The 26,712-nt window shown below is 40.9% G+C and overlaps 1 protein-coding gene across 1 annotated transcript in view; it reads right to left on the bottom strand.

Annotated features, from left to right (window-relative positions):
* Positions 1–4,315: 4,315 nt before the first annotated feature.
* Positions 4,316–26,712, bottom strand: part of FAM227A (family with sequence similarity 227 member A) — a 94,416-nt gene continuing 72,019 nt past the window's right edge. Inside the window, 5 exon segments of the mRNA XM_068561979.1 lie at positions 4,316–4,454; positions 14,657–14,727; positions 14,730–14,859; positions 20,923–21,075; positions 22,814–22,971. Coding sequence (XP_068418080.1) covers positions 4,316–4,454; positions 14,657–14,727; positions 14,730–14,859; positions 20,923–21,075; positions 22,814–22,971 — 651 coding nt within the window.

Below are 26,712 nucleotides of genomic sequence, written 5' to 3' on the forward strand. Positions count from 1 at the left end.
TTATTTTTTTCTATAAGCAATTAACTGGAGCAGAATGCTAAACACACATTAGCTAATCATTAATTCCCTCATCAAGAATTTGCTGAATCCCGGGAATTCCCCGGTGGTCCGATGCATAGGACTCCGCACTCTCACTGCCAGGGGCCCAGGTTCGATCCCTGGTCGGGGAACTAAGATCCCGTAAGCTGCATGAGACGGCCAAAAAAAAAGAATTTGCTGAATCCCTACTATGTGCCAGTCACAGGAACAGGTGCAGGAGACTCAATGCTTAATGATAAAAGGCCCTTGGGAGACTTACAGTACAGAGAGAGAGACAGACAACTCCATGACTACAGTAGGACATATTCGGTGGAGTACAAAATAGGCAGTCACTAGGGCAGTCTGGGGAGATTTCCTGGAAGTGACAACATCTGAGTGGGCTTTAAGGGTCAGATAGGATCTAGCCAGATGAAAAAGTGGCCAAAGTATGTTCAAGGAAGAGGAAAGAGCAGTGAACACTTGTTAAAATGAACTGAATTGGTTGTTTCCTCTTCCATTCTAAATTCTAAAATGGATGTCAAAAACAATAGTATTAAAAGCCCCTCCTAACCTGGAGATTCCATAGCCTAAGCCAATGGGGTGCAAACCGTGCTGCTATACTCCAATATCAGTGGCTGTTTCTCTAATCAAAGGAAAAAAATGAATTGATAAAACTTTCTTCATATTAAGTTTACCTCTTTTTAAATATTTATTTATTTATTTTGGCTGCGCTGGGTCTTAGTTGTGGCATGCGAACTTATTACTTGAGGCATGCAAACTTATTAGTTGCAGCATGCAAACCCTTAGTTGCGGCATGCATGTGGGATCTAGTGCCCCGACCAGGGATCAAACCCCAGCCCCCTGCACTGGGGGCGCGGAGTCTTACGCACTGGACCACCAGGGAAGTCCCAAGTTTACCTCTTAAGCCTTGTTAGGCTGTAGCCCAGGCCCTGGAGTCTGACTACTGGTTTCAAATCCGGGATCCACTGCTTACCAAATGTGAGCACCTGAGCAAGAGTCACTAACCTCTCTAAGCCTCAGTTGCCTCAGTTGTAAAATGAGGATAACAACATCCCATATCTCACAGAAGTGCTGTGAGGATTAAATAATACACGTATCATGCTTAGAAGAGAATAAGGACCTGGCAAACACAACTGTGTTGTGTGCTCAAGGTGATAAAAACAAATGAGTAAGTAAAAGTTATAATTAAGAGAAAAGTTAGTTGTGATTTCTTAACATATTATGTGTTATGTTATTTTAAGATAACTTGGCAGCTATCTAAAGATTCATATTTTATCTTAGTCAATAGTCCTTTATTACCAAAATAATTTGGTAATATTTTTATAGGTTTCTGCAAAGAGCACTATGACTTCTAGTTGTCCTGTCCCTGACAGATGGGAGAATCAGGGCTCTGAACTCAGGAAAATGCCGAGTAAGTCAGCATCTGATCCTTTACCCTTCAGTGCATGTTCACTTGAAGCTGGCTTCATCCTCTATTCTAGCGCAGAAACTATGTGAAACAACTGCTGGATGCTTTCTCAAAAATGGGTCTGCCCCAAACCTCCCAGTCCAGAATGTTCCAATGTAGTTCCTTGCACTGCTTTGGGCTCAGCAAGTTTTCATGGTGTGGAAGGTCTGAGAGCTTTGAGGAGAAGTGCTGAACTCTGATCTTCTGTGTGTGTGTCAGGGAAAGCTTCCTGGAGGAGTCATTATTTGCACTGACTTTGAAGAAGCAGGAGGAGCTGGCTGGGGAAGGAGGCCAGGGGTAGGAGGGGAAATTTTCCTGCAGAGGAAGAAGCTTGTGCCAAGCATGGCCTGGAGGTTGGAAGAACTTGGCCTCTTAATGCAGCTGCAGGGGCTCAGTGTGGCTTGAAAGGTGGTTGGGAGTGGTGGGTGAAGACAGAGGAGAGAGGGGAGGTGGCCAGGGCCACCTCATGAAGGCCTCGAGTCTAAGAGTTTGGATTTTATCCCTAGGATCCTTAGGGGTTGAGAAGAAACTGCAGGTTTTAAGCAAAGGAGTAGCCTGATGAGATATGGATTTTTGAAAGAGACCCATGGGGAGCCTGGGCCTTAACTCAAGTGAGTCTTAGTTGCCTCCTTTGAAAAACAAGAAAAATAGGGGGACTTTCCTATTTTTGGTTAAGAATCTGCCTTCCAACGCAGGGAACGCGGGTTCCACCCCTGGTCGGGGAACTAGGATCCCACATACCACGGGGCAACTAAGCCCACATGCCGCAACTACTGACCCCGTGCGCCACAACTACAGAGCCCACGCACCACAATGAAAGATCCCGCGTGCTGCAACTAAGACCCCACGCAGCCAAATATAAATAAATATTTTAAAAAAAACCAAGAAAAATAAAATTTACCTCACAGGACTGTTCTGAGACTTCAATAAGATAACCGATGGAATATGCCTATCACAGGGCCAGGGAAAGCTTCCCTTCAATTTCCCTTCCAGTGTTTGTAACAGGAGGAGCAGGTCTGCTCTTCCTCAGGCTCCTAAAAGTCTGGGGTCACCAGTATTTAATGATCTCTGAAAGAGGTGTCTAGGGGGACATTTTTGGACACAAGCTGTGCCCCATCTGAATGTGAAACTTTTAGACTTTGGAGGCTCTTCCCTATGAATAAGAACTTGTATATTTTCTGGAGCTTCGACATTTCAGTCCCCCATGATGGGTGAGCACAGGGTAAGGACTGCCCTAAGAGATGAGAACCCAGCTGGTCCAGCGCTCAGAAAACCAGGGAGTCTTTCTGGGCTGGGCCAGACCAGTGCTCTCAAGCAGGCTCGAAGGCTTCCTTGATTAAGGAATGTAAGAAGCTTATGAAAACAATAATATATTGCCTATTAATTATTGACAAGTTCTATGCCAGACTCTTTATATGGGTTAGCTCATTTACACATTAACAAACTTCCACATTTTTTATGGCCAAGGAAACAGGCCTGGAGAATTTAGGTAACTTAACTGAAAGTCACAGAGGGGGCAGGGCAAAGATTCAAAACCCCAGATCTTTTTAGAGTCAAAGCTCCTTCTACTGCTTCATCTTCTCCTGTGGGGGAAACTAAAAGGTAACTCCCTTACCTGGTTAATTTTTACCTGGGGTTCATCCAGAGTAGTCATCCCCACCCATAGATGGATCCACAATGGATCTATTATAGGAGAAGATATTGGAACTTCTATTTATATATTTTTATCTCATTCTTTTTAATTTCTATTTTCTGTATGTTTTATATTATAGTATACATATTATATTAGCATAGAACTATATATATTATTACTGAATAATTAATATATTATTAGGGGCTGAGTTCTCATAAATGTTTTACTAAGAAAGATACAGGATCAAGAAAGCTTGAGGACTACTGATCAAGTGGTATAGTCAGGGTTTCACGTAGAGGTAAATGTTTGCCGGAGACTTTGCAAATCCCGCGAAGTACATACATACTCCCTTCATGGAGACCACCATCTGCCATCAGGACTTTAAAAATCCAAATATGGCCACGTGGTTCCCTGTTTAATATCTTTCGTGGCTCCCCACGACTTAGAAAATAAAATCCCTTCATGATTTGTCCAGGAATCTTCTCCAGGCTCACCTCTCCTGGAGCCCCTCACACACTTTCTTGACCTCCTGCCACATTACTTCCTGCCTCTGAGCCTTTGCCTCTACTGCTCCATCTACTGAGAATGCCAACCCCTTGCCTCGTCCGCCTCCTCCTGCCTTACAAGCACCTTATCTTTTCTAGACTCAGGTCAAGGGACGCCACTTCTATAAAATGTGTCTGCATGGCTCCCAGGCCATTGCATTCTTTGTCTCCTTTGTCTAATAGCACTTCTGGAACTTATGGTATTTATTTGTTGATATATCTGCCTTCTCTCTATCAGACTGTGAGCCCCTTGAGAATAGGGACTGTGTCTTATCTACTGTTATTTACCCAGGGTCCGCTGCAGGGAACTTTTGAAACCTCTCCAAATCTGGGCTTGTTGCTGTATAAAATGCACTGGATAATCTCTACCTCATATGACTGTTATGAAGGTTAAAATGAGGTCATGTTTGTATCGTGTTTACCTTAGTGCTTGGTACAGAGTGAACAGTTAGCTAATGGTAGCCATGATTATTATATTATAATTTAATATTGTTAGCACGACTAAAAGTAGTGACCTAAGCAAAAATCTCCCCACTCCTGCTTTTCACTCAGCCTAGGAAAAACTATAGTGGAATCTTTCCCCTATCCTGGGAATAGTTATTCCTATTTCTCAGTATTTGGCCACAATTTTCTTTTTCTCCTGTTGTTGTTCTACCTGGTAGCAGAAATATCAGAGATTTTGTAGGGGCTTCCTAGCTCCAGGGAAGAGAATTCATCAGGGCTTGATGGTGAGAAGGAAGAGTAGTTCAACTTCTGTTTCCATTCTCTTTCCCTCTCCTCCTTTTCCTTCCTGTGGGGGAAACAAAAAAGACATCAACAAAAATCGGCTCAAAAATTCAGTGCGATTTCTTCAAAGGTTTCAGTAGAATCTTGATAGGTATTGAAAGAAAAAGTTTACAAATCAGTCAGTAACATTGGCAATAGCAAATAACTGAAGCAGAGTGCTGAATACACTGCAACGACTCCCTCATTCATCTTCTAAGTATTGACTGAGGACCTGTTGGGTGCCAGGCCCTGCACTAGGCCCTGGGAAAAAAAAGGTCATCTAGGGCAGTATTCCTGACCTTAAGGACAAGCCTCAATCTAGGGAGATGGACAAGCAAATCTATAACTAGAGTAGGCTACGTTCTGTGGCATGTGATCAGGAAAGCACAGGACAATACCCTGAGAAGGCAAGTCAGGGAAGACTTCCTGGAGGTGATGCCTGAACTGGGTTTTAAGGGTTAGTGAGGGGTTAGCTAGATTAAGAAGTAGTCAAAAGGGAAGGGGAGGGATGGACTGGGAGTTTGGGGTTAGCAAATGCAAACTATTATATAAAATGGGTAAACAACAAGGTCCTACTGTATAGCACAGGGAATTATATTCAATATCCTAAGATAAACCATAATGGAAAACAATATAAAAAAGAATGTATATTTATGTATAACTGAATCACTTTGCTGTACAACAAAAATTAACACAACATTGTAAATCAACTATACTTCAATTAAAAAAAAGAAGTAGTTGAAGGATAGTCAAGTCTGAGGGAATGACAATGATATTGGTGAATTAAAATAGTTGGCTTTTTGTATTTCTGAGAATCTAATATGGATATCAGAAAGACCGCTAATGAGTGACCATTGAACTTATAGTATTCCATGGTTCAAACAGGTGGGCCTCAAGCTAAACTCCTAGTATAAAAAAAATGTGGTCTTTTTCTGGTTTGAAGGCAAATTTCGACTAGAAGGTTTAAGACTGAAAGTTTTCCTTGGCTAAATTTCTTAACTCATTAAGCTTTGGTTTCTTCATCTCTGAAATGGAGAGTATAACACCATCTATCTGTGATACAGATGGTTAGTTAACAACCCATCATCCACTCTCCCCTTTTACTTTAGCAATGGAGCCAGATTAAAAAAAAAAAACCCGACACACATTTCCCAGGCTCCTTTGAAACTAACATCACCATGTGACCAATATCTGGCCTTTGAAATAAACTGGTAATGTTATATGGTATTTCCAGGGAGGTTATTAAAAAGGGAGAGGGTAATAGGAATTGACTACACATGGGCATGAGGGAACTTTCTGGGGTGATAAAAAAGTTCTAAAGCTAGATTGTAGTAATTGTTGCAAATCTCTGTAAATTTACTAAAAATCATTGAATTTTGTACCCTTAAAGTGGGCAAATCTTATGGGAAATTGTACCTCATTAATATTATAAATATTAATTATAATATTTATAATTATATTAGAATTATAAATAATAATAATTATTTTAATAAAAGAACATTTTAAATGTTTTTTAAACAATATTTTATTAAAAAGAAAGAAATTGCTGAAGCCATGTAGTCACATTCTAGCAATGAGACATAAGTGGAAATGTTGTTTGGGACTTCTGGAAGTGCTCCTTAAAAGAGAATGTGGTTATAGATTAAAAGTAAATGAATGGAGAAAAATATACCGTGCTAACACTGATCAAAAGAAAGCAAGAGTAGCTATACTAATTTCAGACAGAGCAGACTCCAAAGCAAGAAAAGTTATCAGGGATAAAGAAGGGCATTATATAATGATAAAGGGGTCAGTTCTCCAGAAAGACATAACAATTCTTAACGTGTATGATCCTAACAAAAGAGCATCAAACTACATAAGGCAAAAACTAATTGAATAGCAAGGACAAATAGATGACTCCACTGTCATATTGAGAGACTTCAACACCCACTCTAATCAGAAATGGACAGATCCAGCAGGCAGAAAGTCAGCAATGACATAGTTGAACTCAACAACACCAACAATCAAATGGATGTAATTGACATTTGTAGACTACATCACCCCAAAACAGCAGAATACACATTCTCCACAAGCTCACATGTAACATTCCCCAAGACAGACCAAATTCTGGGCCAAAAAGTATACCTTAACAAATTTAAAAGAAATCACATTATGCCTGCTCTCAGACCAAAATGGAATCAAACTAGAAATCAGTAACAGAGATAGAGCTGGAAAAATTCCCAAATACTTGGAGATTAAACAACATACTACTAAATAACACGTGGGTCAAAGAAGAAATTTCAAGAGAAATTTAAAAATATTTTGAACTAAATGAAAATGAGAATACAACTTATCAAGACTTGTGGGACTTCTGGAAATGCTCCTTAAAAGAGAATGTGGTTGCCGAGTATGCTGAAAGCAGTGCTTAGAGGGAAATTTATAGCATTATATGCATATATTAGAAAAGAAGAAAGATCTGAAATCAATCATCTAAAGTTTCCACCTTAGGAACCAGAAAAAGAACAAATTAAATTCAAAGTAAGCAAAAGAAAAGAAATAATAAAAATTAGAGCAGAAGTCAATAAAACTGAAAACAGGAAATCAGTAGAGAAAATCAACAAAACCAAAATCTGGTTCTTTGAAAATATCAATAAAATTGATAAGCCTCTAGCCTGGCTAACTAAGAAAACAAGAGAGAGGACACAAATTACTAATATCAGAATCATGAACATTAAAAAGATAATAAAGCAGTACTATAAACAACTGGTCCATGAAATGGACCAGTTCCTTTTTTTTTGCAGCCTCACTGTGCGGCTTGCAGGATCTTAGTTCCCCGTCCAGCGATCGAACACGGGCCCCGGCACTGAAAGCACTGAGTCCTAATCACTGGACTACCAGGGAATTCCTGGACCATTTCCTTGAAAGACACAATATTGCCAATACTCACACAAGAAGATATAGACCATATGAATAGAGCTATATATATATTAAATAAATTGAATAAAAAATTAATAACCTTCAGAAACAGAAAGTACCAGGCTCAGATGGAGTCACTGGTGAATTCTACCAAACATTTAAGGAAGAAATTATACCAATTATCTACAATCTCTTTCAGAGGATAGAAGCAGAGGGAATACTTCTTAACTCATTCTACTAGTCAAGAATTACCCTAATACCAAAACCAGACAAAGATGTTACAAGAAAAGAAAACTATAGACCAATATCTCTCATAACATAGATGCAAACATACTCAACAAAATATAAGCCAGTCAATCCAACAATGTATAAAAATAATTATACACTGTGACCAAGTGAAATTTGTCCCAGGTATGCAAGGCCAGTTCAGCATTTAAAAATCAATTAATATAATCTGACACATCAACAGGCTAAAGAAGAAAAATCACATGATCATATCAATAGATGCAGAAAAAGCACTTTAAAAATCCAATACCCATTCATGATAAAAACCCAGCAAACTAGGAATAGGGGGAACTATCGCAACTTGATAAAGAATATCTACAAAAATATGCAGCTAACATCATACTTAATGGTGAGAAACTTGAAGCTTTCCCACTAAGATCAGGAATAAGGCAAGGATGCCCCTCTCACCACTGATTTTCAACACTGTACTGGAAGTTCTAGCTAATGCAATAATACAATACAATACAGTAAAACGTATACAGATTGAGAAGGAAGAAATAAAACTGTCTTTGTTCACAGACAACATGATCACCTATGTAGAAAATCCAAAAGAATTGACGAAAAACTTCCTGGAACTAAAAAGTGATTATGGCATACTTGCAGGATACAAAGTTAATATAAAAAAGTCAATCGTGGGAATTCCCTGGCGGTCCGTGCTTTCACTGTCGAAGGCCTGGGTTCAATCCCTGGTCGGGCAACTAAGATCCCAAAGCTGTGTGGTGTGGCACCCCAAAAAATAAAAATAAAATAAAAATTAAAAAGTCAATTTCTTTCCTATTGATATATATCAGCAATGAGCAAGTGGAATTTGAAATTAAAAATACAATACCATTTACATTAATACCCCAAAAATGAAACACTTAGGTATAAATCTAACAAAATATGTATAAGATCTGTATGAGGGAAATTACTAAAGCTCTGATGAAAGAAATCAATGAGAACTAAATAAGTGGAGAGATATTCCATGTTCATGGATAGAAAGACAATATTGTTAAGATGTCAGTTCTTCCCAACTCGATCTGTAGATTCAATGCAGTCCTAATCAAAATCCCATCAAGTTATTTTGTGGATATCAACAAACTGATTTGTGAAGTTTATATGGATAGGTAAAAGACCTAGCATAGACAACACAATATTGGAGGGGAAAAACAACACTGGTGAACTGACACTATCTGACTTTAAGAATTACTATAAAGCTACAGTAATCAAAACAGTGTGATATCAGTGAAAGGATAGACAAAGAGATCAATGGAACAGAACAGAGAGCCCAAAAAGAGACCCATATAAGTATAATCAACTGATCTTTGACAAAGGGGCAAAGGCAATACAATGGAGCAAAGACAGTCTTTTCAACAAAAGGTGCTGAAACAACTGGACATCCATGTGCAAAAAAAAAAAAAAGAATCTAGACAGAGACCTTACATCTTTCATAACAATTAACTCAAAAATGGAGCATACACATTTTGAGCAAAACTCAAAAAAAAAAAAAAAAAGAAAAACTATAAAACTCCTAGAAGGTAACGTAGGAGAAAATCTAAATGACCTTGGGGTTGGTGATGACTTTTTAGATATAACACCAAAGGCTTGATGCATGAAAGAAAGAATTGATAAACTGGACCTTATTAAAATTAAAAACTTCTGGTCTGCAAAAGATAATGTGAAAAGAATGAGAAGACAAGCCATGAACTGGAAGGAAATATTTGTAAAAGACACACTTGATAAAAGATTGTTTTCCAAAATATACAAATAAGTCTTAAAACTCAACAGTAAGAAAGCAAACAACTTGATTTAAAAACGGGCCAAAGGGACTTCCCTGGTAGTGCAGTGGTTAAGAATCCGCCTGCCAATGCAGGGGACACGGGTTCAATCCCTGGTCTGGGAAGATCCCACATGCCGCGGAGCAACTAAGCCTGTGCGCCACAACTGCTCAGGCTGCGCTCTGGAGCCCAAGAGCCACAACTACTGAGCCCATGTGCCACAACTACTGAGCCCACGTGCCGCAACTACTGAAGCCCGAGCGCCTATAGCCCATGCTCCGCAACAAGAGAAGCCACCACAATGAGAAGCCCCCAAAAGATCTTAACAGATACCTCACCAAGGAAGATATACAGATTGCAAATAAGCATATGAAAACATGCTCCACATCACGTCATCATGGAAACACAAATTAAAACAACAATGAGATACCACTACACACCTATTATGGCCAAGATCCAGAACACTGACAACGCTAAATGTGGAGCAAGAGGAACTCTCATTCATTGCTGGTGGGAATGCAAAATGGTACATCCACTTTAGAAGACGGTTTGATAGTTTCTTACAAAACTAAACACACTCTTACCAAAGGATCCAACAATCACACTCATTAGTATCTACCCAAAGAGTTGAAAACTTACATCCACACAAAACCCTGCACACGGATATTTATAGCAACTTTATTCATACTTGCCAAAATTTGGAAGCAACCAAGACATCCTTCAGTAGGTGAACAGATAAACTATGGTACCTCCAGATAATGTAATATTATTTAGTCCTAAAAAGAAATGGGCTACCAAGCTATGAAAAGACATGGAGGAACCTAAAATGCATATTACCAAGTGAAAGAAGCCAATCTGAAAAGGCTATGTTCTGTATGATTCCATCTATATGATATTCTGGAAAAGGCAAAACTATGGAGACAATAAACAGATAAGTGGTTGTCAGGGGTTTGATGGACGGAGGGATGAAGAAGAGTAGCACAGAGGATTTTTAGGGCAGTGAAAATACTCTGTGTGATACTATAATGGTAGACACATGTCATACATTTGTCTTAACTCATAGGATGTATAACACCAAGGGTGAACTCCAATGTAAACTATGGACTTTGAATGATTATAATGTGTCACTGTGTGTTCATCAGTTGTAACAAATATACCACTCTGGTGGGGAAAGTCCATAATGGGGGTGGTTCTGCGTGTGGTGGGGCAAGAGTGCATGGGAAACATCTGTACCTTACTCTTAATTTTCCTGTGAACCTAAAACTCCTCTAAAAATATATTTAAAGAAAGAGAGAGAGAGGGACAGAGAGACAGAGATTGAGAATGACGTTAGCCCTCTTCTTCCCTTCCTTCTTATAGTTTCTGGTCTGGAAAACAGACAGGTTGCCTGGAACTCCAGCAGCCATCTTGGTGGACCATGAAAGTCCCAGAGGAAGGATACCAAGGGCTAGGATGGTGGAGCCTGGCTCCCTGAAACACTGTATCAGGCTATATCGTCTACCTTCAGACTTCTTTTATATGTGAGAATCAACCTTTGGGCCATTGTTATTTTTAATTTTTCTGTTATATATGACTAAATAAAATCCTAATTTATATATTACATCAAAGAATTGTTCTGAGAGTCAAAATGAAAATTGGAAGTTTTTCTTGTGCTTTTGTTTTGCTTTCTGGGGAACTTAAAATAAAGAGGCTACAGTCTTGGGCATAGTAGATTAGTAGAAAACAAAAATAGTTAAGCGGAAGTTGGCTCTACTAAATGCAGGATCTTTACCCCCCTTTCCTTTCCTCTGTTTCCAGAATGCCATTAGCCAGGCATATGTCCCACAGGCAAATGACTGGAGGATTCTTCTCCTAAGAAACTGAATGGCTTCTGAGAAAAGAGCACAGATGCTGATATTTGAGAGTCTCTCAAATGAGAAAGCTGGCTTGCTTCCTGATCATGAAAAAAAAGAGAGCCAACCAACTGAGAAGCCATGACCACTGATACCAACTTCCACTGTCAGCTGAGACAGCCCAGGGGACTTCCCTGGTAGTCCAATGGCTAAGACTCTGCGCTCCCAGTGCAGGGGGCCAAGGTTCCATCCCTGGTCAGGGAACTAGATCCCACATGCTGCAACTAAGAGTGAACCTAAAACTAAGAGTTCTCATGCCACAATTAAAGATCCCGCATGCCACAACTAAAAAAAAAAGATTGCTGCGTGCCGCAACTAAGACCCAGCACAGCCAAATAAATAAATTAATAAATATTTTTTAAAAAAAGAAAAAGACAGCCCAGGATTATCAATAATTTAAGGAAAACCTCAAACATGAGAGTTCAAAACAAGAAAACAATCAAAAAATGTAAAAAGGTACCCAAGAAAAGGAACCCACAGAAATAATATGGGGGTCAGAAACTTTAAAAATAAAGATTAATGTTCTCAGCAATAGATGAAAATATTGCACGCATGAAAAAGAATAGGATGCTATGAGAAAGGAACAACCAAAATATAAGAAAGACCTCACTCTAGGAAATTAATACTACAGTAGAATTTTAAAAATTAAAAGAAGTCATTGGAAGATAAAATGTAGAGACTCTTCTCGAAAGTAGGACAGAAATTCATACAGATGCCAAGAGGAGAATAAAAATAAGAAAATTAGAGAATCAGTCCAGGAGGTATAACAACTGAGTATAACAGCTCCAGAAAAACAGAGCTAAGAAAATAAAGGGAAGAAAATTACCAAAGAAATAATAAAAGAAAAATTTTCAGAATTGAAGGACACTACTCTCCAGTTTGAGAAGGCTTCCCAATCCCAATGAAACATATTAAGAAAAAGAGTCATACCAAGGCACATGATTGTGAAACATCAGAATAATAGGGAGAAAGACAATACCCTAAAAACTTCCACAGGGGTTGGGGGTGGGGAGAGTGGAGGTGACATACAAGACCATAGTAATCAGAACGGCATCAAATTTTTCAACAGCAAAACTAGAAGGTAGAAAAAAAAATGTTTTCAAAATTCTGTGGAATATTGACTTTGAACTTAGAATTTTATCCCCAGCAAAACATTTGTCAAGTATTAATCAAGAGCAAAGTCATTTTGGACATGTAAAGACTAAAAAAACTTTCTATGTACCTTTCCCTTGAGAGTTACTAGAAGATGTGCTCCAGCAAAATGAGTAAGTAAACAAGAAAGAGAAAGACATGTGACCTGGGAGACTCCAACAAAGTGAAGTTGACCAAGGGAAGCCCTAGGATAATGGTGAAAAAAAGCCCCAAAATGATAACTGAGAGCAGACCTTGAGCACACCAGTCCAGACTGGAGGAGGATGAGGGCCTGAGAAGGAGAACTCCAAGATTAAAAAAATGAAGAAGAAATTATCAGAATATATTCTCACTTTCAGGATCTTCTGCCACAACTTTTTCTTAACCTTAGGAGTCTACATCTGCTTGCAATGGAGAGGAAAAGGACAAGCAGCTAACTGCATCTGTCCTGGTTATGATCACGTTACCTAACAGAATATATTAATACGATATACATAGAATATATATGATACATTTGAGAATATGGAAAATGATGCTGCTTGGTTTTTAATAGCTTTTAACAATCTGGAAAACCTTATCAACAGATAACGTCTAAAAGGAAATCAAGAAATGCATATGTAAGCATGTTATTTAGAATAATGGATGTAAATTCCAGAATTGAAAATTATAATTTCTGTAGACTCTTGGATGCCTATGCACTACAGGACGGTGGAATCCAGAAGGTGGCATGTGAGACCCTCTGATGCCCCTCATTGTCTCAACTCTCCCTCACTCTCTAATCAGCCAGACCCAATTGCAGTCTGGTAACTTTTAGCTCTGCAAATTGGCTTGAACATCTCCCTGCCTAGAGTTCCAGCCCATTCTTCCCCTCCCCCCTTGCCTAGCAAATATAAAGAACTGACTGCTCCCTACTCTGTTCTCTGTTGAAGTCCTCTCTTAGGACCTATGCAATTTGTTGCATGTTATCTATTTACATATCTTTTTCCTTCTTCTATACTATGAGCCCTTGAGGGCAAGAACTTTTATTTATTTCTTTGCATCCTTAGTGCCTGGCATAGGAGGTCTTCAGTCAATGTTTACTTGGCTTCTCTGTGCCTCAGTTCTCTATTCAGTAAAATGGGTGTTATGCTATCTAATAGGGTTTTGTTGAGACACAAATAAACTGGGCATGTTGTTTTTGTCTGATGGCATCTCACCCATTCTACCCCATGTCACTGACTTTGCCTTGTCCTCTCAGGCCGCAGGGACGGTCAGGTCTGGCTAGTAATAGCACTGCTTCTTCCTGAACACAGTGTCGGTTCAGAAAGGATGTGTGGATCCATGAACCAAGCAGAGCCACTGAAACTGAGAAGGACCCTGTGGGGCTCCTGGGCACAAAAGCCTTTTTGTCCCCTGTTTCTTGTAGGCAAGACTCTAGCCTCCATGACCTTCCCTGAGTTCCAAAGGGCAGAAGAGCAGCCAAGAAACCACCTGAGGCAAGATTAAAGGGACCAGAGAAGCTCATCAAGATTAGGAGATCCGAGCTGAGATTAAGGGAGTGCAGGCCCTGCACACACCCTAATCTTTCTTGTCAGCAACCCTGCCCTTGAACTATTGCTATAAAACTCCTCATCAAATCCTCCCTGGTTGGGACACACAGTTTCGAGGGCAGGAGCCCTCTGTGTCCTCCTTTGCCTGACAAAGCAATAAATCTATTATTTTCTACTTTACCCAAAATTCTGTCTCAGAGATTCAATTCGGCACCAGTGTACAGAGGCTTTGTCACCTCTGTCACCATCAGAGACTTTTATTGAGGCTTGGCTTATGGAGGCTGGGAGAGGGTGTCTCTCTTCCTTTTAGGTCATGCACTTATAAGGACATAGGGTTGGGGCTGTTCTTGGCCCTCTTTCTTTCTTTGAGGGCAGGGGCAGCTTGAAAAGCCAGCCAGCACACAGAGGCAAAGAGGGTCAAGAAAGAAAGGGAGAGAATCTGAAAATATCATTGAGCCCTTAGGTCCATCGTGCCTGCAGCCAGCCTGAATGTGGCCTTCCCAGTTACTGAAGCCACGAGATTTTCCTTCCACTCCAGCTGGTTTGAGCTGGTTTCCTGGCACTTGCAACCTATGAGCTCTGACTCATAATACACTTCGTAAAGTACGAATGCTTGGCATAGAGGAAGTACAAAGTCATTGGTAGCTCTTACTACTACCATTAATAATAATAAAAATAAAGTGAGAGTTGAGTTACTAACACATAAAAGTGAGTGGACTTTTATGTATACTTTTCCACATATTAATAATTCCTAAAGTGTTCACATTTCTACTTTTCCCACGGTATTCGTTCAAACAAACCTCAAAAGAAACGCAATCTCCCCCTGATGGCTTCTTCTAGATTTCTTTTCAGGGGAGTCCTCAATGAAGGTTGAAGGCTGGATGAACATGTGGTTCGCCTGTTTTTTGTCTTTTGCTCTTTGATCAATATTCTTCACCTCCCTGTGGGGAAAATCACAAACACACATGGAAAAAGACTAAAGAGTTAGCGTTATCGTTTCACTCCATTTTCACATGAAAAGAGAGGCAGATATTTACCAATTCATTCATTACATCTGTCAAGAGCAACTGACTAAAGCAGAAAGCTGGCTGCACAGCAGCAACTCAGTCACTGAGCCCCTGCTATGTGCTGGGAGTCATATAGCCCCGGGGGACACAGAGGAATAAGATGTGGGCCCTGACTCAGTGGATCATACTCAAATTAGGAAGACAGGTGAGGAAAACCAACGGTCTGAGAGAAAGCTGAAGCATGAGCTTGAGGGCAGGCTGAATTCAATTTGGGGCTCTGCCATTTGCTGTGTGTTCTTGGGCAAGTTACTTAACCTCTCCTTGCCAGTGTACTCATCTCACCATGGTAATATAATAGAACCTACGGTAGTGGTGAGGATTAATTGAGTTACCATAGGTCAAGCGATTAGCACAGTGCCTGGTACCTAGGAAGTGCCCAATTAATGTTGCTTGCCGCTGCTGCTGTTATTATAGGAGAAGGTTTTCAGTGGAGCATGTTCAGGTACGTTTGGGGTACACAACGGAAATGCTGAACTGCAAGATGTACCAGCTGATCTGTGAAGTGTGAGTGGACCTCCACTCGATGAAGAAGCAGGTTATGGACAGTCAAGGCAGCCAAAATAGCAATAAATATACATTCAAGTGAATTAAGATGCTGTCATATACTTCTCTGCTGCTGCAGAATAGATGTAGAAAGACTGGTGTTAAGAAACTAGTGTTGAACTTGGCCTAAACCAGTGGTTATTCCAACAATGAGGGTCTTTCCCCAAGTCAAAGGAAAAAATTGTGTTGACACAGAATTCTCATTTTTGGCATCTTCTGCCACAACTTTTTCTTAACCTTTTGGAGCCTGCTTCTGCTTGCAGTGGAGAGACAAAGAACAAGCAGCGAACTGCATTTGTCCTTGCTGTGATGACATTTTCTAACAGGAAAACTTGGTCATAATTCCTTGATAATATTTTCTATATTGTCATTTCTTGATTTGTTGAAGCCTATACATGTCTTAGGCTCCTATTTTCCACTAGTAGAAGCATCTTTAGCTTGTATGAGAGAATCATATGTTGAAACATTTCATAAAACTCTGCAAAGGGCATTTTGAATTGCGGGTGCTTTGCCCCCATGCAAGTTTAAGGATCAGGGCTCTGAACTCACAAGGAAACTAAGTTCTGCAGCAGCAACTGACCCCGCTCCTTCATTGTACAGCTTCATCTGCATGTGCCATCTAGGCTCTTCCGCCACCTAGATCAGAGACCCCAGCGAAACAGCTGCCGGATCGCCTTTTCTAAGGGAGACCGCTCTAGGCCTCCCCAGTGGCAAACTTTCCAACTCCAAGACCCAGTGCTGTTTTGGCCCCTGCACTCTTCATGGTGTGGGGGTCACACATATTACCTCTAATAGCCGTCATTTGCTGAGTACTTCCTGTGAGCCAGGCACTAAGCTAGACGTCTCCTTTAACCTACACAACTACTCTGTGAGTAGTGTCCCTGTTTTGTAGATGAGGTATCCAAGCCTCACATGTGCTAAATGATGGACCTAAATCATACTGAGGGTGAAACAGAGCTGTTCCTACAGCTTTGGTCTATCCAATGTCAATGGCAGTGCTCCCAGCTGATACGCTACATTAGGGGAACAAGCGGTAATTGATGTCCCAAAAGAGTCCTAGCCCACCTACAAGTATCAATACTATTCCACATGGGCATTTGTCACCTTTTGATCTTGTTATGGCCACCATTAAAAAAAAAAAAGATAGTGTTCAAAAATTTAAACATATATAAAAGTAAAGAAAATTGTATAATTAACATCATTTACCCATTATCTTGCTTCATTAGTTATCAATCTGAAGTCAGTCTTGATTGATCTGTTACTTCCTTTGCCTCCCACCCCAAATGGGTTATTTTAAGGCAAATCCCAGATACCACGTCATTTCATCCATAAACACTTCATTATGTATCTCTTTAAGACATGATTCTTAAAACATAACTATAAAACTATTATAATGTCTTTAAAAAAGGGAATATACCAATAAAAGGAATTTCTTAATATCTTCTAAAACCAAGTCAGTGTTCAAATTTCCCCAGTTATTTCATAATTGAGATAATTATCTCAAGCGGTTGATTTAAGTCAGGATCCAAACAATGTTTTGATTAATATATCTCTCCAGTATCTTCTAAACAATAACAGCACCTCCTCCCTCTTTTATTTTCCTTGCTTTTTATGTACTGAAGAAACCAGGTTATTTGTCCTACAGAATTTCCCATTCTGGATTTGCCGATTGCATCCCTGGAGTGCTTGACAAGGTCCTCTGAGCTCTGTATTACATTGGTGGATGTAGATGGTCACCATTTTTTAAAAGTTTCTTGAAGTATGACATACATACCAAAGCGTGCACAAACTCTAAATGTGCACCTCAAGGAGATTTCATGTACTGAGCACACCCATGTAACCAGCTCCCAGATCAAGAAACAGAACATTGCCAGCCCCCTAGACGCCCCCTCATACCCCTGCTCAGTCATACCCTACTTTCCCAAGGGTAGCCCTGCCCTGATGTCTAACAACACGGATGTATTTTAAGGCCACCATTTTTTTCCAGAGACAAAACTTTGAGAATCACTTCATTAATAGAAGCCATGCTGAGTTTCTTGTTAATACCTTATCTAACAAAAAGTGGATGTGTTTGGCAATGTAATTGCTAACACATAATTACAAAGTTTCTCCTGACTTAAAAAATCTTTACTATAATTCACCTGATAAGGATGTCATTATTAAAAAAGGATTTCCTTATATATTTCTGAAATAAATATTCTGTAGGCTTAATCTGTTTTTTTTTTTTTTTGGCCACGCCACGTGGCTTGAGGGATCTTAGCTCCCCAACCAGGAGTTGAACCCGGGCCCTTGGCAGTGAAAGCTGAGTCCTAACCACTGGACCACCAGGGAATTCCCTCTGTAGGCTTAATCTTGAATATTCTATATGAATTTAATGTTAACCCTAAACTATTTTTGCCTTGTTAATGCCACAGCTGGGTGTGGCTATGGGGCTAAGTTCTGGCCAGTGGAATGAAAATGGAAGGTGTATTTGTGACTTCCAGGAGGAAGTCCATCTTCCTTCCTACTGGCTGGAATGTGGTCCTGATGGCTGGAGCTTGAGCAGCCATATTGGAACGTGAGGCTGAGGATTATGGAGCAATAAGATAAAAGGAGCTTGGATCCCTGACACTGTGAACTGCCATATTTACTGGACTCCTTTTAAATGAGAGAAATAGATTTGTATCTTGCTTTAGCCCCTATTTTGTGCTCTTCTGTCACTTGAAGCCAAACCTAATTCTAACTTATACAATCATTTACTGTGGGCTTGGTTATGAAAAGGCTTTACATGCCTTATTTTATTTGATCAATACGATCCTACAAAGTAGGAAATACTATCTTCATTAAATCAACAAAGAAACTGAAGCTAAATGACCTATGTGACAGATCAAATATCATAGAGCTAGTAAGTGAAAAAGCCTATATTCCGGCTGTAGCCTCTGCCATTCATGGGTCCCACCCTCAAGAATTGTTACAACTATTGGAAGAGACAGACATTACAAAACAATGTTTTGTACACAAAATAAAATGCCTGGTGCATAGAAGGTGCTGAAAATATTTGCTGGGACAATGAACTACAGAACAAACAGCATAATGAACTACAGTAACAGAGGCAGAAGCAAAGAGCCCTAAACAGCAATTCCTGTGCCCTCTCCCTTAACCCACCGTGGCCTTCTCCTCCCTCACCTGCACCTCCAATCTCTCCCTCTTCATATAGGCTTGAGTCTTCCACCTTATTTTTAAATAGCCCTGTTACCATCCAATCTTGCCTTTTGATTCAGAATTTTGTTCCTCTGCCTCCTAGTTATTCCCCCCTCCCACCCCCACATGGGGACTCATACCTTCCCCTTAATGTCCCATGTTCTAGTGTCTGACTGCTCTCTCTACCAAAGCACCAAACCTGTCTCAGCCCCAAGTTTCTGTGTCTGGCACTCACACTGCTGATCACTACTTCCCCTTCTTCTCTCAGCTTCATTCTCTGTTGGTCTGCCTTTATATATAAGCTCTCCTCCTTCCTTCTGGTCACTCCTTCTCCCTCTACCCCATACTCTATCCTCTCCCACATATGCAGTTGCCCTCTAAGGTTCTGTCCTTTGACCTCAGCTTCCACATCTGTAAAATAAGGATAAACAACTGTGCCTATTTATACACACCATTTTATAACGTGATTTGGGGGCCGTTAATATGTTGTGACCATCTTTCCTTGTAAAATAGAAATAGATCAACATCACCATTTTTTTGGCTGCAGAGTATGGACGTTTGATAGTTTATTTAACCAATCATCTTTTGATGAAAGTTTAGGCTGAACTGCATTTCTGTGCTGGTGCTTAACAGGTGTGTGTGTATGTGTTGTTTGTCTGTGTCCCAGCATATTTTAGAAATAACTTGATTGTATCACTTTGCATAACAAAGTATTTATCTATGAGTTCATATTTTTCTTTCTCTCATACTATGGCAGATACAGATGGCTGTCTAGCCAACAGCAATTCCCCCCTTTCTCCCCTGCAAACTGAATCCAGTTTTGTTTTGGATAACAAAGTGACCAGTTCTGGTCTAATCCAGTCATGAAAATCTCCTTCTCCTTTCTCAGATACTTCTCAAGCTTCTCTTTCACGGTGGCCACATGAAAGAGTTATGGGGGCAGGCAGAGAAGACATGAGAGACAAAGAGTGAAAAAAGAAGGTGAGCTCCTTTTTACCAAAAAAAAAAAAAGAGCCAGCTAATAAAAGCAGGAGGAATAGTAGACATAGAAAATCACTATTTTGCAACCCCAAACGTAACAACTGATTCAGGCAAAGACTGTGGATGGACGCTGAAACCACTGGATGAAGGTTGTTGGGAAAGCATATTCACAGTCTCAAAGAATCACACCGTTCATTACTGACTACTTAGAAAGGCAAAAATGTAGGCTTACAACGGAGAGCTCTGGCAAAGACCACCTTAAACAAGCAGTGGGGCAACCCGACATTAAGTTTCTCCTAATGAGGTATAACATGAATTTACAAGGTCTCTGTGAAGTATTCTTGGCAAAAAGACTAAACCTGAATCGAATCAATCCTCTAGTATAGATCCAATGTCCATCTTATAGGAAATATGAGATCAATTGGAACAAGTTAAATGATACCCTGAAGAAATAATCAGAAAAATCTAGAACGTGGCTTGAGCTTTTCAAGAAAGTCCATGTCATAAAAAATAATTATAATAATAATAATAATAACAAAGCTGGGGGCCAGGGCACTATCATAGACTAAAAGACACCAAAGACAGAACGTCAAAATACAATACCTGATCCTTGACTGGATCCTGGAGCAGCAAGTAAAACCAAAAATGGTACTTTGGGCACAATTGGGGAAATTTTTATTTGACCTAATTCTTAGAGCGAGAAGGAAAATGTGGCAAAGTGTGAATAATTGGTAAACGCAGTGAGGGCATAATGGTGTCCATGGCACTGTCCTTTAAACTTTCCTGAAAGGTCTGAAAAATTTCTAAATAGAACAGAAATATTGAAGAGGGAGAAGGCACAGGAAAATGTTCATAATATGCTGCTAATGGGGGGGAAAGTCTAAAAAGAGTCTGACAGTGCGATTACTACTTTTGTTTAGAGATCCAGATACATGTGTCCAGGAAAAAAGATTGGAAGAATTTATAGAAAAATGTTGGCCATGTGTACCTGTAGGTGCTTTTCCAGGTTCTTTGTTTGTTTTCATTGAGCATAAATGTTTTTGTAGTTAGGAAAAAATAACTTTAAAAAAATATCCGGTCTCTGTTATCATGGAGTTTACATTCTGACCACAAGAAAGCTGAATGCGCTTCACAGGTCATTACAGGACTGGACCCCAGTTACAAATTAGTGTGACGTGTTGTGATAGACAAATGCTGAAACCACGCCTCTTGCCCTGAAGGCCCCTTAAATACCTGCGGAAGTTGTTGTGCAGCTCCTTCAGGTATGCACTGAAATGATTCCATTCACTCCAGTGAAGCCGGTTCAGCTGGTGGAGGTCGTCCCTCCGCTTCTTCATGTTGCTCAGGGTCAGGCTGATGACCTCAACGTATGTCAGGGCGGACTCAGTGGCTTTCATGTCGAGGAAAATCCCACACTGTCAGTTGGTATTGACTCAGCATTATTATTAGTGGGGTGTGTCCAGTACATGCGGAGGAGGTGGGTGTGACAGCAGGGTGGGGAAACCGACCTGTTTCTGGAAATCTGAGCAGGAAACCACTCCATGGCCTGCCTGGGAAAGAAAGAAGCTATCCTCTCCATGGCTAGGCCATTCCCCATCTTTTAATAAAGTCTTTCTCCCCTCCTGCTGATGGAAGGGCTAGGAAGTGCTTATTTTAGACTATCATCTAAAATTCTTACTCTCTTATCACAGTGGTGAATAGGAAGGGATTCCAACTTTCCTTTCCTTTCAGGCCCAGTCCTCATTCCCCGTCTCAGGTTTGTATGTTGAAAAGTTCTCTCTACCTTCGCCACCCCTCCACCCCTTCTGAACTGGTCAGAATCTCAGCCACACTCATCACGAGCTGTGGGATATCAGACAATCTATGTCATCCTCTATGTCTCCATTTCCTTATCTATAAAATAGGGATAATAGTACCTACCTTAGATGATGTTAATGATAATAATGAGAGTTACTATTTTTTTTAGTACCAGCTGTATGCCATTTAATCCTGGTCACAACACTATTGATTTGGTATAACTATCGTCACTTTAGGAATGAGTTGATAAAGATATTGAGCTTAAAGGTTAAGCTGTGCACATGAGATCTTAAAGCCAGTGGGTTGCTGAGCTGGGACTCAAATCCAGGGCTGTGTATCCCAAACCCAGGCTCCTTCTACTACACTACACTGTCTTTACAGAACAGTGAGGTGATATAAGGGAAAGCATTTTATAAACAATAAAGTACTATGAATTGTGCGTTGTTAATCTCTGCCTACAGATATATAAATACGCTTGTGGATATGAAGTGCTATAGGGCAGGAGTTAAGTCCTACCTACTTCATTATGAAAGCTCCTCCTTATGGGGAGCTATATGCTGATAGGTAACATTCAATCAGTTGTTACCTGCCGGGCACTGTGCTAAATAAGCCTTTACTGCTGTTGTGCTTGTTCTCTGCATCACAACTCTATGAGGTGGGTACTGTTATCTCCATTTTATAGATGAAAAAAATGAGGCTCAGAGAGAAGCTGGAACTTGTCTAAGATCACTCAGCTGGTAAGCAGTTGAGTTGGTTCCTGAATCCAGGTCTATTTGATTCCATGTTCTGACCCTCTATGGTAAACTGTTAAGACTCAAGACACCAACACATATCACACCTGTTTTCTTAAGATCTGAGCTTTTTACCATATTTTTAGGATAAATGTCATCAGGGTCAAGAATTTGCTGATGGGTCTGGGGAGGGGTGTGTGTGAGGAGGGTGCTGGAAGAAACACACACCTAGACACCAAAATTCCTGATCAATATATACTGTGGGGTCAATGAGCATCTAGGAGGCATTGCTGAGTTGCAAAATATGTTAGAGTCCCTAAGTAGCCCATTCTTTCTGGTAGAAAGGAAGAGATTAGTGCACACAGGGAAATTCGACTTGCCCAGGGTCCCACACAGCCAGTGCATGAGGCAGATTTGGAATTAAAATGAGCAAGATTCTGACCCGTAGGCTTGTAACAATGGTCACCCTTGACGGGCCCCTACTATGTGTCAGGTGCTGTGTTAAGGGCTGGATGCCTGTCTCTTCACCCCTGCTTCTGGGAAGAGGAAGCAGGGGCCTGGAGTAATGTGTGCCCAGCCCATGGTGGAAAGGATATGGGATGCTCTTGGTTTTTTCCCTCCTGACCATCAACACGTCTTTGCCAGGCTGCTGCAGAGAGGCGTAGTTCAGGAGGAAGTATACAATCAGAGGGCTCTTCCCATAAATGTTGAAGAGGTTTGAAGTCATCTCAGGGCTTTTGCAGGCAGGGTAAGACTGAGTAGGAAAGAGATAGGAAAAAAAATAAAGGATATTATCATTTTTATGGCACATATTAAGAAATGTAAAGGTACTCATATCCTTTATCTAGTAACTCCAGTTTTAGGATGCTATCCTAAGGAAATTACCCACAAGAAAAAAAGATTTAGGCACTGTAATGTTTACTGCAGTGACAATTACTACAGCAAAAGGTTACAACAACCTAAATGTTCAAGGAGATGTTGATATCTCTACCCAAAGGAAGAGTACGCCACTATTAAATTGTTTATGAAGAGTTGGTACTAAGATATTGTTTCAGATATAACGGTAATTTAAAAAATCAAGATACAAAATTAGGTAGATAATATTATATATTTTATATAAAATGAATATAATTATATGAAATCAATCAACCAAAAAAAAAAATGATAGATAAGAGACTAGAAGCATAGTTGCCAAAATGTGAACAATTCATTCAGCAAATATTTATTGGGTGACTACTACATATACACACTGATCTAGACACTGGCCTTTCAGCCGAGAATAAGACAAATTCCAGCCCTCACGGAGCTTGTATCATAGTTGAGAGAAAGACAATAAACAAATCAACAAGTAAAAGAATAACATGATACTATGGAATAATAAGGGCTTTAGGTAAGAATCAAGTAGGGCAGGGGGTGTGGGTGGCGGGATGGGAGACTGGGGAGGAGGGGGATCTTTTCCATGGGGAGGTCAGGGAGGACTGCCCCGAGGAGGAGCGATCCTGGCAGGTCCTGAATGATGGAAGGAAGATCTGTGCGATGCTCCAGGCAAAGGGGACAGCAAGTGCAGGGGACCCCAAGGCAGACAGGAGCCTGGTGTGGCTGAGGGACAGGAACCAGGCCTGCACGGTTCAAATGAGAACAAATGATGAGGCTGAAGAAGGAGCGGGGTCTCTGGGCCACAGGAAGAAGTTAGGATTTTCTAAGTGTGATGGAAGCCACTGGAAGGTTTTGAGCTGGGGTACATCTGATTAATTTTTTCTAAAGATCCCTTTAACTGGGACTTCCCTGGCGGTCCAGTGGTTAAGACTCTGTGATTTCAGGGGAGGGAGTGTGGGTTCAATCCCTGTTGGGGAACTAAGATCCTATATGCCACATGGCAGGGCCAAAAAATACAAATGAAAAAAAAAAAAAGATCACTTTAACTGATGTGTGGAGAAATGACTGCAGTGGGTAAGCGTGGACACTAGAAGAGCACTTGGGAGGCCTCTGCAGTGGTTGAGGCAGTGCTGGGGCTGGGAACGGGGAGGGCTGAGAAGTGATGGAATCTGCAACATACTATGAAAGCAGAATTGGCAGGATTTGCTGATGGAGTCGACGTAGGTATGAGAAAGAGAGGAGTCAAGGGTGACTCTAAAGGGTTAGGTGCCAGTTTCCCAGCTGGGAAGATGTGGGGAGGAAGAGGTTGACGGGGCAGGAAAATCAAGAGGTCTGTTTTGGATGTGCTGTATTTGAGATGCTAATAGACAACCAGGAGGAAACAGAGATCAGGAAAGAGAACAGGCAGGGGCTGAGAGTAATCTGTTTCCCTTCCTTATATTCCTCTGCCTTTTTCCAAAATGTCAGTGGTGATTATGTGCTTCTTTTGTATTTTTTAAAAAATATGTTTTATTTGGAAGAAGCGGTTATAATTTAACCAGACAAAAATTCTATCTCATGAGTGAAGGCTGCAGCAGCACCTAACCACACTCTTCTCTGTCCTATTCATTTTAATTGCTTAATGAGATTTCCTCTATTGATAGCAGGGTCTCTCAACCTTGGCACTTTGACATTTGGGGCCAGATTTGTTGTGGGAGACTGTCCTGTGCATTGTAGGACATTGAGTGGCCTCCCTGGTCTCTACCCAAGAGATGCTAGTAGTACTCTGCCCCTCACCCCCAGCTGCGACAACCAGAAATGTCTCCAGACATGGCCAAATGTCTCCTAGGGGGCAAAACTGTCCCCAGTTGAGAACCACTATTCTATAGCAAGATCCCACCGGAATCACAGAAACTTGGGGTTAGTAGAGCACCTATAGATCATTTAGTCCAATGATTCCTAAAAGCCCATCTCCAAATGGGGGCCAGTCTGTGTTCAATGGTCTCCAGCAAAATGAGGGAAACAAGGAAAAATACATTGTAATAAATCTGACCTAAAGTAATTTTTTTTTTTTTGGCTGCCGCCACGCAGCTTGTAGGATCTTAGTTCCCTGACCAGGAATCGAACCTGTGCCCCTACAGTGGAAGCACGGAGTCCTAACCACTGCACCGACAGGGAATTCCATGACCTAAAGGAAATTTATTCACTTAGGGACTCTCTTTTATTCTGAGATTGTCTTTCTACTTTTTTACATTAATGACCTTTCTTTTATGAAATGATGACGATACCAGACAGCAGTCACTTTGTTTTAATGAACTTATTTAGTGAAAAAAAAAAAAGTTTTTCCAAGTCTAGAAAAGTCCAAAGATCTAGAACCACTAATCTAGTTCCACATTTATTCAAGTGCTGTTCTTTCGGTTGCCCAGTACCCATTCTCCTTTTGCTAACAACCCCCAATTCTTGTGTGTTTGGGGGAGTTTACCTGCCCTCTACTGCATCTGGGCTTGAAGGACTTTAAATCAAATGTCTTGCTGCCCATGAGAGCCACAGGAGGGAGCCTTAGAAGCCTTTGTAGGCTCTGCCAGCCAGAGCTTTCCTCTCATCTACCCAGTTAGAGCCAGAGCACATGGAATAAGCTTGGTCAATCAAAACTCCGGCTTCTGGGATTTTGAGTCCTGAGTGGGGTGAAATATAGACTGAAAACGTGTGGGGATTCACCCATACCAGAGATGTCACCTTGAAAAGCTGGTTCAAGGGTTGCAACTGCCTTGATTCTCCTCCTGGTCCCTGGACTGATTTTCACACTGCTCAGCTACTCAATGTTCTTGCAGTGTTTGCTCAAGTTGGCAGATTTTGTTACTTGTAAGCAAAGAATCCCAACTGATACACATCATTTTAATAATATTCTCAGTAGGTACTTGTCCATTTTTGCTTCCCTAACTCTGGAAACAAGGAATACACTCCCTTCTGAAACATCCAGTTCCATTGTCAGTAAGCATCTGGTTTCTCCTCCCAGGGAAAGGGCTGGCTCAGAGCCATAGCACTGGGCAAAGACAAGCCACTAGGCAAGAGGAGAGTCATTCTGGAACCTCAGCTCCAAGAGGCAGGTAGAAAGCAGAGCAGGAGCTAGAGTAAAGGGGTTGGCATCAGAGACCTGGCAAGAGGAATGACATGGTTTGAGAGCCAGAGTGGAACAAGAACCAGCAGACAGTCTGCAGCCAAGCCAGAGGGTAGAGCTGGTTTAAAATGACAGCAGCTTGGACTCCTATGAAGTTCTTTCTTCCTCTAGATAAAAATCTGACTCTCTGTAATTCCACCCCATCTCCCTCCAGACTGTGTGTTACATTAACAGTCCTTAAAATATTTGAGGAGGGAATTCCCTGGCGGTCCAGTGGTTAGGACTCAGCGCTTTCACTGCCGGGCCCAGGTTCAATCCCTGGTCGGGGAACTAAGATCCTGCAAGCCGCAGAGCGTGTCCAAAAAAAAAAAAAATTTTTGAGGAGAGCCCTCACATCTTCTCTAAGTCTTGCTTCTCCAACCTAAACATCTTCAGTGCCTTCAGTAACTCCTGGACCCTCTTTCTTTCCAGCCTGGTCCCTCTCCCTGAACACATGTTAGATGGGACCATCTGAAGTGGGAC

Source organism: Eschrichtius robustus, chromosome 13 (assembly GCF_028021215.1).
Source record: "Eschrichtius robustus isolate mEscRob2 chromosome 13, mEscRob2.pri, whole genome shotgun sequence".
Classification (NCBI taxonomy): Eukaryota; Metazoa; Chordata; class Mammalia; order Artiodactyla; family Eschrichtiidae; genus Eschrichtius; species Eschrichtius robustus.